Source organism: Montipora foliosa, chromosome 4, assembly GCF_036669935.1.
Source record: "Montipora foliosa isolate CH-2021 chromosome 4, ASM3666993v2, whole genome shotgun sequence".
NCBI classification, from domain to species: domain Eukaryota; kingdom Metazoa; phylum Cnidaria; class Anthozoa; order Scleractinia; family Acroporidae; genus Montipora; species Montipora foliosa.
The window spans coordinates 10,543,190-10,555,689 of record NC_090872.1 but is presented as its reverse complement, the minus strand read 5'-3'; the positions used below and the strand labels follow the sequence as shown (position 1 = coordinate 10,555,689).

General features: G+C 37.2%; 1 protein-coding gene across 1 annotated transcript in view; it reads right to left on the bottom strand.

The window, feature by feature from the left end:
* Nucleotides 1–12,500, bottom strand: part of LOC137999787 (Krueppel-like factor 8) — a 13,603-nt gene that overhangs the window by 177 nt on the left and 926 nt on the right. The window contains exons 3-7 of the mRNA XM_068845700.1: nt 9,206–9,242; nt 7,445–7,516; nt 7,210–7,376; nt 4,560–4,601; nt 1–3,172 (exon numbers count right to left, since the gene is read on the bottom strand). The exon at nt 1–3,172 is cut by the window's left edge and continues 177 nt beyond it. Coding sequence (XP_068701801.1) covers nt 2,890–3,172; nt 4,560–4,601; nt 7,210–7,376; nt 7,445–7,516; nt 9,206–9,242 — 601 coding nt within the window. The 3' untranslated portion in view covers nt 1–2,889. The remainder of the gene's footprint in view (nt 3,173–4,559; nt 4,602–7,209; nt 7,377–7,444; nt 7,517–9,205; nt 9,243–12,500) is intronic.

Sequence of the window (12,500 nt, the reverse complement as noted above, 5' to 3'; positions counted from 1 at the left end):
CTGTCTGAGCAACCAGCTCCTAGACAAAACTTCCAACCCAACATACAATAATTATAGTATTTTTGGGCCTACGGGTTTGTGTATATTTTGCTTTTCAAGCACAAACTCAAGGAGGAAATGTGCTGATGGGCAAACTAACCTTCTTACTAACCAATCAGAAAACTGATTACAAATGCTTCAAATTTGGGCATGGTTGGACTAATTAAAGAGAGGTCACTAATTGACCCCTAAAACCTGAGAATAATTCTGAGGTTTTAGAGGTCTCTCTCTCTTGAAAAACTCAATACAATTGTATCTTGCCACTTGCACAATTTGGCTTGATTTGAAGCAACAGCACTCCAAATTGGTAAACATTCTATCAACTGTAAATGCTTTGAAATTCTTTGTGATCAGAGGCTAAATTCTTTGATGCAATTGTTTTTTTTCCGTGAATTTTAACAAAAGAAATCAAAGAAACAGTCACCACAGAAAAAATGATGAGTTCTTAGGTCTTTTTTCACTATTCCATGAAAGCTAGCGAGAAAATGACAGAAAATGCCCTTGAATCATTGGAGTGGTTTGGTGGTTTCCCTGAAATTTCATAGCTCGTTGCCCACACATTCTTCGGACAGAGCCCACATGAATGCTACATTACATAAGGTTCAACTGCTGAAATCTTCGGCGCTTTCCATTCGACCAGAAGTCTTGAATCAAAATTTCACTAATTTCATGAGGCAAATGAAACACCATTTTTCCATCGGCCACTCAACACCAATCACATCAATGAGTATTGTCCCAAATACAAGTTAGAGTGAACCAATTGGACAGGATTTTCCTGTTGTTCCAGAATTTGGGAACTTCGGGACCACTTGCTCCATTTGATTCCTCACCTGGTTTTTTCGAAACTTTTGGTTGAATGGAAAGCTCCCCTCGTTTCTATGAAGCAGTGTTCCAGATCAGCAAATAGTGTGAGAATAAAACTCAGGAAAGCTGGAGACCTCACCCAACAAACATTTCAGAAAAAGGACCAAAACTAACAAAAGGCATCTAGTCATTACGATTCCCTGGGTTTTTCTCCATAAAGAACAAAGAGGAAAGTCTTGCCTCTGAAACACTGACAATTTAATTGTCATCTAATCCCTGAAATGCAAGCTTAATTTTCTGGGGTATACCTGAGGCATAACAAAAGCTTGCAACTACATCATATGCAATTAAAATTAATATTTACATGTAAAAAAAGAACAGTAACCGAATGCAATGCATGCAAAGAAAAGAGCCGCCCATATAATAGGTTTAGTAAGTACTGCAATGCAAATACAGAAAAAAAAATAAACAATAGGCTCAAGACAACAATCACATGGATGACTCACATGCACAAATGCTGAATCTAACACTACATCTTCAGATCTTTAGTAAAACAGCTATGCTCACATCCAGGACTGACTGCAGATATATTATTGACCAATGTGTAGTTTGTGTTTGAGGTGAATCCGGAAAATAATGAGAGCAATTTGCCACACACTTTTAAGAAGCAATGCAAAGTGTTCCCATGCCCTTATTTTCAATTTATAATTAATAAGCATCCTTCATGTCCCGGGAAGTGGGAGAGTAAAGTCTAAACGTATTCCCACAGCTTACTTTACCTGTTTCAGGAGAACAAACGTTACCCCAACATGACAAGAGTTTGGGTTAGAGATAACAAATCTGTTTACTAAAGTATTTTACAAAACGCCTGAACTCTCACAATAATAATTAACTTGTAAGAAAGGGTCATTTAATCCTTCTCACAATAATAATTAACTTGTAAGAAAGGGTCATTCAATCCTCCAAATATTTTTTCCCAATGCACTGAAAACAAGCAAAGACAATTTTTCCTGCACGTAAGACCCTAATCTTCTGATACAGCCTAATACATAAACGTTTTGTGCAAAGACAAGGAAAATGGGTCAAGGTGATGACGCTGAACCAAAAGCTGACACATTACGAACCATGTCAATTTCATATTAAAACAATAATGATAATAATAATAATAATAATAATAATAATAATAATAATAATAATCATAATAATCATAACAATAATATTATTATTATTCTTATTAGTATTATTATTATCATCATCATCATCATCATCATCATCATCATCATCATCATCATCATCATCATCATTTAGCAGTACTTTAAGACAGCCTTGATGTTCACACAATTCTTCCAGCTATTATAATTTATAGAGTAAGAGGATAATATTATTATTATGAACGTTAATACTATGTGTACAGCAGTGTAAAAATCACAAACTAGAATAAAGTACATGTACATTCTTAAAATTTGAACCAACCTATTGACATATTCTCAATCATGAGAACAATAATTCTCACACCTGCAACTTTGAGACAGCACCTCAAACAATTGCCTTTTTTTCTTTTACCTTCATCAACAATGGCTTTGTAAGTGATAATAACAGTACCTTGTTCGTCTTTCTCTTGAATACAATCCCACATTGACCGTAACTCCTTATTTGCAAATGAAAAATGCAAATCTTTGCTTCGTCTGATTTTAACCACACTATATGTGATTTGACACCTTAGACATGAAAATTCTGATTGCTTGTCCAGGCAAAACAAACTTATCCTATCAAAATGGAAGGGGATGTTATAACTGCAGCAAAGTCAAAAGGAAACTATAGAGTGAATAAACAAGTTGTGTCCAACAGTTAGGGAACATGCGCCAGAAATTTCACAAGATGTGATACACATTGAGCCAGACCTGACAGATTTGAAAAAGGAATACTATTTTAGCGACTCTACTAAAGGTTTCTGTCAAAGGGTTCTTTTGAAACCCAAGCTGGCCTGATGCACAGCTCAGGCCACCTTTTATTAATCAATTTGCAGGAAACCGAATGGAAGCTAACTTAATGTCGCTTCATGTGAAGGGACAGGTGATCAGACCTTGAGAAGCATCTGTCACAGTGCGTACATTTGAACGGCTTTGCACCAGTGTGTTTTCTGTAATGTCTTGTTAGCTCATCAGAGCGTGCGAAGCGCCACGAGCAGCCTTCCCAGGAGCATTTGTATGGTTTCTCTCCTGTGTGAGTGCGCCGATGTGCTTTGAGGTGAGAACTTTTCGTATACACTTTAGAGCAGCCTTCGTAGTCGCATTTATGGATTCTTCTTCTTTTCATGGGATCCGTTTTACTGAAAAAGAAAAATGATTACATAGCTTCTGATGAAAACAATTGATGACAAGAAAGAAAGCATTCATGGTTGGGTGGTTTGAATCAAAAATAGTTCTTAACTAGCTCTATCCATAAAATGAATTCCCATATCAATACGCAGATTCTGTCAACTGTTTTTATACACTGATTCATACACACTTTTGCTGTCTGGATTATATTCTTGCCAGTAAATGAAAGTGCTGGAACACGTTAAGCTGTGACATTGTGAGGAAGAAGGTTAACTGTTTCAAAGAAATTTTCGGCCTTTAGAAAGACTACAGCTAGATTGCTTTCCATTAAGCATAAATGAATGATTTCCCAACAAATGCACTGGTCAAGGTCTGTATCCAGACAAAGCCAAGGCAAAAATTCATTGTTATTTACATGTACATTCAGATCCTGGAAAGAAAGCTAAGAACCTAAATTGGCTTCTTGGTTCATACAGCTCTCAAGAAGCCAGAGTTATACCCAGTTCCACCTGGCAGAACCCTAATACTTTTTAAGATGTTAAGGCATGACTCAGATGTTTAGGAAGATCCCCTCCCCCCCCCTCCCCCCCAAAGTTGGAAACTCTTTTTAATCAAGTGTATTGCTGCTGAAGCACTAGAAAAGAGCAAAATGCATTCTTACAAAAGCCATTCAGTAGCCTTAACATATCTATCGAATTGCTGACTTGTGTCTCATGACTTCACAATCTCTAGAAACCTGGCCTTTCAAATGGGCGAATTCATTCTGAATGGATGGAAATGTTATTAGTTAACATGTCCCCACTTGACCCATTGATTCCTAGGGGTGGGACTCAACAGATTTTACTCCGTCTAACGCTAGACGATTTTACTCATCAATGGGGAAGAGGTCCAGGGAAGTTCAGGTGTCAATGGGTAAAGGCAATACTAATGGCGACAGTTTTTCAGCGAGTGATTCACCCATTGACTCCCGGGGGTTCCCCATTGACAAGTAAAATCGTCTGGCGTTAGAGTAAAGTCTGGCCAGTTTAGGCCAGTTTGGACACGAAAGGGTTAAGGGATATTGATAGTCAAATGTCATTGACCTCTTTCCTACAACAACTTTTCAACAGGGTATTGCAGTCAATCATTCCGTACAGATTCTAACGTAGGGGCCTATCAAGCAATACCCAAAGTAGTAGATTTGATGATTATTATGTCAGCTGGGAAGCCCATTTTCAGTTTTCTATCACAAAAAGAAAAACAATCACAGCTGGTCACGCGACTTGACATAAATAACCTTAACACAGGTTACTAAAATGTTAAGGTCCTTAAGCTTTATTGGCCCGCCAAATTTAAAAGAGTTGCAGCAAATTGTAGCACACTGTGTAACACAAGTACTAGTGATGTTTGGTAACTTACTCAGTCTTCCGACTTTCTCTTCCAGAGCTGACAGTTGGTTCCCTTTAAGACAAAGAATGTAAAACCCTGTTATTCTTGGAACAAGTCTTCGTGGTCTGATAAATATCCACCACTAGCCACTGACACTGAGATGAAAAATTCTTTGAGTAGAAACTAAACCAGTGAGATAATATGGTACAAAAAGATGATTTTAACTCATTTGTTCCTGCTACGATTGCAATAAATTAGTGCACAAATCCTGTGTCAGTTGCTCGGAGGTGAATAGCAGAGGATGTTATACTAAACACATCTCTATACAATCCCATGTACACATAGAGATGTATCCAGAGTGCGTCATTGTGTCCTGGGACGCACTAGCTTGTTTTTCTTTTGGATGCACAGAATATAGAAAAATATACACACAGCATATTCACAACAAAATTGAACATTCCCATTTCTCACTACAGAGAAATGATCAAGTTCCTTTAATTTCAAGGTAAGTACACTGTTTGTTTAGAGAAGAAACTTTTCATGCGAGCGACAAACACGATTTTCGGAATTCGAAACATATTGTTGTCATAGGTATCACGTTACTGAGCAAGTGCTGTTACGCATGTATGCAAATTTCCGTTTGTTTGCTTTTCTCTTGATGAAGTCGTTTAGTATTCTAAAGGTCTCTAAAAGCACTATTATTTTTTAATAGGAATAAAGGAGTGGGTTAGATGCAATCTTTGCTACACCACAGACTAGGGTCCTTTTCTTGTGTTGCTTAAACTGCAAGTTCTTCTCAAATTGTGATCTTAGGATTTTGTTGCACGAAAATACTTGGCTATAAGACACACCCCAATTTTAGCATTAACTTGCCACCCAAAGACAGATTTTTCTTGAAAAAACCGTGTGCCTTATAGCCGAACATCCACAGTATGCAATGCTTTTGAGTGGTATACCAAGGAATATCCCAAGAATCACTTGTATTTTCTTGGTATAAACACAAGCCTTTGCCAAGAAAATGCAAGTGACTAGTGGGATATTCCACAGTATACCACGAGAAAGGGTTGCATAACTTTTTTATACCACGCCATAGAAAATAAAGTAGTCAGCAAGGCAGGATGGACAGGTTGGGTGTGATACCGTTGAATTGCACTGATCGATGGGAAGGTTTGGTGGTTTACTGACGAATATACAATGGCTTTCCTGCATTCTGAATGGCTGTATTTTCTAATTAATGGCATGGTATAAATTATGATATACAGGATTTTCTTTAGGACCAACAATTTTCATTTGAATGTGCAAAATTGGGCTTAAAATGGAAACTAAACAAAGCACTGAACATTATTATAGTTTCCATGCTTTGGGCAAAATAGTTATTGATGAATTGATTTTCTTGCATAAAGTTTCTTGAAAGTGCACAAAACTTGGGTTGATCAATGAGACCTTAGTGCCACACAAAGAGGAAGTTTTTTCACTTGGAAAACACAGAAAAAGTTTGCCATACAGAGTAACTAAAAATCATCTAAATACATGACCAGGTTTTCTGTGGGGTTTAAAGTTACCAAAGAACTATTTTGCCATGCAGAAGTCTTTCAATTAGTAAAAAAATTTCAGGAGCCATAGCAACTATTTATGGCAGGGCTCCACATTCGCAATCGTTCGATCGTCCCAGAAGTCTTAAAACCCATCCGGATGAGTATAAAAACTCCAAAGGTCGTCTGTTGGACGAGTGAAGTTTTAATTGATGCCATTTCATGAATGCCACCAAATGTTATATAATATAGATTGTACTTTCATTCTGATTGCTTTCTGTTCAATGAAAACTTCCAGAAAATAAGGAATAAACATGCAGCTTTCCTCAGCACTTAAATCTCAAGGTGTCAAGCGCCATCTTTGACCATGCAGTATTTTCCATGAAAAGATTGCAGGCTCAATTTTCATGTATCTTGCCACTGGCATGGTTGTTAGCAAGTTGTTTAGCAAAGAGCAAAGGAAGACTGGTGGTCTCAGCTGATAAAGTGGCTTTAGTTACAAGGTGTTTCACCACCTTTGGCAAAAAGGAAAACAAAAGAAACAGAACCTGCTGCTTATGAACAGGAAAAACACGAAATCTTGGAAGCAATAAAAAGAAAGACACTTACACAGGAGCGTCAAAACTTTGGGTCTTCATATAGTAATTTTGTAAGCCACATTCAAGTGCGTTTTGTCATGCCAGATATAGACCACTGTACTAGACTCCAGAGTCAAAATTTGTAATTTCTGACGAGATTGTAAAATAAAACTCAAATGCTCAAGTTACAAGTGATTTTATCAACCATTTTCTGTACAGTTTACGCATTTTTTCCGGGCAACTCAAAATTTGTTTGGGCAAGTATATCATAAGACATACTTGCCTGGCAGACGACTTTGATAAAAAATGAATATAGATGCCTGCTATGGCTACAAAACAAAAATCACCATCTTACATCTTTCTCAAAGGTCATGACTTGTGCCAACTTTGAATACTATCGCACCATAATTTTCTGAGATTTTCTTGGCTTTGTGCTTAAATATTCAAATGGTACCACTAATGATGCCTCCTTGTTTGCACAGCATTAAAAAACTTATCTGCAGCCAAATAAGATCTTTCAAACATACAAACACTATTCTTTTTTTGTTTTAAAAGGCCTTTCATACGTACTCATCAAAGAGGATAGCTGGAGGAGACTGTGACCTGACAGTGTGCTCATAGTCGTCATCTTCTATCGTGTACTCTTTTAGATGATCTCCTGGAGATACAATAACTGTTGGTGGGTTGTCTGTGCCATTACAGCGTCCTCCGTATCTGCCTGGAGATGCCTCAGTAACCTTACAACAAATACTAGTTAGAGAAACTCTAACATAAAAGCTCATTTTCAAAGCAAATTTTAACTTACCTTATATTCATCGTCATCTGTCGTAACAACTCGGATTACTGTCGTTCGTTCAATGTGCCCATCAGGATCAAGCTATTGGCAAAAACGGATGGTATTTTGTTAGAAAGATAGTCAACTTTTGTCTTACTATGGAGATCAAGACAGTACAGTAACTGCCATAATTAATATATGTCGTAATAACTAATACCAACTGTATCGCTTGTTGTCGTCGCAAATACAGCAACAGTGCAGCTCAACAAGGTCGAATTGAAAGCATACTATGGCACCTCTGGCTGCCGCTGTATGGTTCATGTATGATTTCGAGTGCAGCTTACAGCCAGTTGGAATCAGCTGTATGCTGGTTTTTGCTGAGGGAGGAAAACCAGAGAAAAACCTTAGGAGCAGAGTAGAGAACCAACACAAACTCATCCCCTCATGGTATTGAGCATGAGAATCGAGCCTGGGCCACATTGGACCTCTTACCCTTGTAACATCCCTGCCTGCCAAGCAAGTGATGATGCACTAAACACCTTTTAAAGGCCCACATTTACCCAAACGTTATTGTGCACCATGACTGAATTTTGTGTAACACGAAAATACCTAAATAGCTGACATGTTGTTTCCCATGTCAGGGCTCAAAATTAAAGAAAAAATCCAGTTGCAATTTTGCGACAAGATACGAAAATTTAGTCGCAATTTTGCAAATTTTAGTCGCAAAATCGCCGCGCTCCATTGCGTTGTCAGCGGTTTAGCAAAAAAATATGAGCCCACAATACTTGTGTGTAAAGAAACCGCTGGAAATGGCGAATGATCGAAGGGATGGAGCTGTGCACGTAACATTGCAGCTAAATTACTCTTATGCTATCTTCAGAGAAAATTCACAGCGAGAAACAAAAAAATTTTGTCATTCGTTTATTTATTTATTTTAGCAAAAGTAGCAGAAAAGTGGCAACTGCTAACCCTTTTGTTCCAAAAGAGCAAAGGTGACAACAAGTCACAAATTTGTGATTTCTCCAGATATTTTAGTCGCAAAGGGAAAAATATAGTCACAAATGTGACGGTATTGGTCGCAATTTTGCACCCCGCATGTGCCTAGCCTGAGTGCATTCAGCCAATCAGATCATGCATTTGGACAAGCCATCATTTGCAAACAAAAACAAAATTTGTTTAATGTGACGATGCACTAAACCCCTTTCAAGCAAAGAAATTTATCACTGATTCAACGGCTCCTAGTAAGCTTTTGACTGTGAGGTTAATCATGTTTGTTCTTCCCCATACAACACCAAATACATGTAGTGCCTGATTATGGGACAACTATGCAATGAAAATAAATTGCCCTTGGTCTATTTGTACTGGGCTACTATTTAATTAAACAAAAATGACACGATTAAAAGAAATGGTGCAGAGGACTACAAAATTAACCACAGGAAAAAATGCCATATGGCAAACAAGTTAAATGGTATCACAATAAAACATTAAGGAGAGGAACATTTAATGCTAATTCTGTGTGGACAAATACAATGTAGAAGAATGTTTAAGGGATTACCAACAAACCCACACAAAATAGTAGAGCTGTTGTTCATTAGATAAGCACACTTACATCTAGAAAAGGTTTCAGAGACCTTTAGGCAAAGTTTCATGAGCACTAAAAAATTGAAAGGAAACTTGTTTGTGCTAATTGATGCGACACTGGACAAACAAAAAATGTGAAGAAGCATGCATACACAGCTACCCCCTTAGAAGGCATCAATACTACACTGTACAAAGAAACACTTCACACACCTGTATAACATGAGGTTGAGAAAGACAATTTGCAGAACTGAAAAGGAGAGCAGAAATTGTCATATCATTTAGAAAGAGCAAAACCACAACAAATTGACTACTTTTTAAATGATGGTGCTAAAATTTAATTATATACATGTATTGATGCATAAACCTGTATTCATCTTCCCAAAATTCCTCTTAAGTAGTGGAAGACTGAGTGGAGTCCAATTCGGTCTGTAATCATACGAGTGATAAAGTCAGACGACCACACAGCAAGAGTCCAATTTCTTTATTACCAATAGGATTACAAACCGAAGTGGACGACACACAGTCCTCTTACAAATTAATCGTAAAAATTACAATTTCTGAGAAAAGAAGCAGAGCCAAGTTATGAAAGGGAAAATCTGCAATCAAAGACTGACAAAGGAGGCATAAACTGTTTAATATCGCTCTGAAAGAAATTTGGGAGTCTTTACACTGTTTCTATGGTGATTGAAACCAAGTTGTGATTGGCTGATCTAAACTACAACTTTGAATGTGATTGGCTTATTGAACTGTCCAATAACTACTTGGCAAGAGTGAAACACTGGAAAGTAGGAGTTTTTTTAACCAAACACAATCAAGGAAATTGTAATTTTGATGATTATAGAGGACAAACTGACCTCTACTTAATTCTTTGACCCCTGAGAGTGACACCTAATATATTTTACTCTGTGTTACGCCAGATGATTTTACACGTCAATTTGGTGGGGGGAGGGGCATCCAAGAGCATTTGAGGAGTGATTGGGTTAAAATAAATACTTAGGTCATTCACAACTTCACGTGTACAATGTCTCAAAAAAAACATCTAACACTATCAGATGGAAGTCATTATCAAAGTCAGATTCTACTTATGAATCTGTTGTCCAGTCTTCATTGTTGGTCATTTTGAATCCACAGCTGAGTCAAAGATAGCACCAAATTAAAATGAAGTGCTGTCTGCTGAATTGTCTCTAATAAATTAATACTAAAATGTGCATTTGGTTTTACGCCAGACATTCCAACCCCTTTTGTAGGAAAATAGGAAATACTATTAGTGCTAAAGGCATGAGCCATTAGGGGGGTCTGAGGGTGGCCCCCCAGAAAATTTTGCAAATTTTGGGTGAGACATTTTAGGACAAGAAAGTGTAAAACATAATTTTCTACACTCAGACCGCAAAAAAAATACTTAAGATAGCAATTTTTTTCCCTTGGGAGATTCCCTATCAAATCAGGGGGGGTTGGAATGTCTGTGACATTCCTTCAACAGGATGTTTGAATCAATGTTGTTTAATTAGCACAAGAGTAGCTTAACAAGCTTGTCAAAGTTAATTCCTCGCCAGTCATCAGAGTAGAAACAACAAGAACACAACTGGAAATTAACAACAACAACACGTCCCCATATCAAAGGGATCTGCGTAAGGACGGAGTTCAAAAATTGCCAAGGTGCACGCAGCTCACTAAACAACCCGATGTAGAAGTGATCGTTGCACTTAACTGGACAATAATTTTCTTTTCAAACATATACATTTCTTTCAAAAACAACAATGCCTAATAGCGCTTTTCCGTGACACTACACACTACAGAAGTCACACTACAGTCAGACATGATTCCATGAATTACAGTAAGTTCCAAACAGTGTTAAAACAATGTTTACACCAGGCCCAAGATACCAATTTAAAATTTTCATTCCAAAGGTCTCACAAAAAAATCTAAATCACAAGCAATTTTGCTGTTTTCAAGAGCAGAGAGCTCTACACTGTATTTGGCAAAAGTGTAAGAAAAAAAGACTCTCTAAAAATGCCATGAACATAACCTTGTTTATGATATGACAACCTAGTCCAAGACAAATATTTAAAGGACATTTCTGATTGGTTCTCTGAGCAGTCCAAATTTTGCAATACAGACTGCTAAGATGCACCGGTCACAAAGCAGTGTATATAGGTTGCCAAACTGTTCCCATTTTCTGTTTTTGTTTTCTCTGAATTAAAAAGAAAAATGTGAGCAATGTTTTTTATTTAGTCATGTCAGAGTTCAACTACAAATTTTACTTTCCACAACCATTAACAGAAGCAGACAAAGAGGCAAGACTCGAGGAATAGAAAACCCTGTGCAAGAGAGCCAATATAATAAAAACCTTGTTGAACTAGCTTGTTTGGTCCATACTGATAAAATATTGGTCTCATTCCTTTTTTGCAAGTTTGTGGACTGAGCCTGTTGCAAAAAGAGGAATGAGTCCAATATTTTCCCAGTGTGGACCTCACGCTAATTCAATAACATACCTATACTGTTACTGGCAAACAAAAAGACAAATACAGGTAAATAGAACGGTTTTTTGGACAGCAAAACATGTTAACAATCACCATAATTCTTTTGCAACCACAAAATTTAAACAATATTTTTTATCAGCTACGCAACAAAATGTTTCTCAGAAAATTGATAAGACCAATCATATCATCTAAGGAAGCTATTTCAATAAGGCAGCAATAACCTCGTATTAAAAATCTGGGTCAACCCTGGACGCTAACAAAAAGAAGCTGAGGGGAGGAGTTCAAAACTCGGAGCCTCTTGGGCGTGGCAATTACAAATATGACAAAACTGCTGCAAAAAAAAAAAACTCCAACTGGGTGGGATTTTTTCATAAACAAAAATTCTTTGAACATCATCAAGTTGCTCCAAACGTAAATGCGCATGAGGTTTAGGGATCCGATTTCAACTCAAGGTTCCTAAGGATTCAAGTGCTCCAGAGCCATAGAATAAAAAATATCAGAGTTTTTGATGTGATAATTGTGTGAAACCAGCAAATAGAGAATACTGTAACCATGGTAAATTTATTATAATCCTAATTTCTATATTTTTATTATTTGGATAGATTTTAAATTTAGAAGATATAAAACAACAACACAAAAGATGATTTCTGTAAACTGTATAACAGGTCAAGACAAGTCAGGGAAATAGACTTCCCCCTAACAATTCAAGCTGAGTTGAGACTACAAAGAAAATGAACTCCGGAAATTGGGCGACAGTAACAGTTCAATATTCAGAGAACATTTTACGGAAATTGAAATCCAATGCAGGAAAGAAATAATACGATCTACATTTTCCTGAATGCTCATTGCGAGGGGATTGACAGGAAATTCAACGGGACCGATTCGAACCCATACATAAACAATGAATCGAGCGTCTCTGAACGCATACACGTTTTAGGCGGCTTTTATCTCGTTAGCTACAAAATCAAAACAAGAACTTAATGGAGATACACCAGAAGCACTGGCATTTTTTCCTGCCAAAAAAA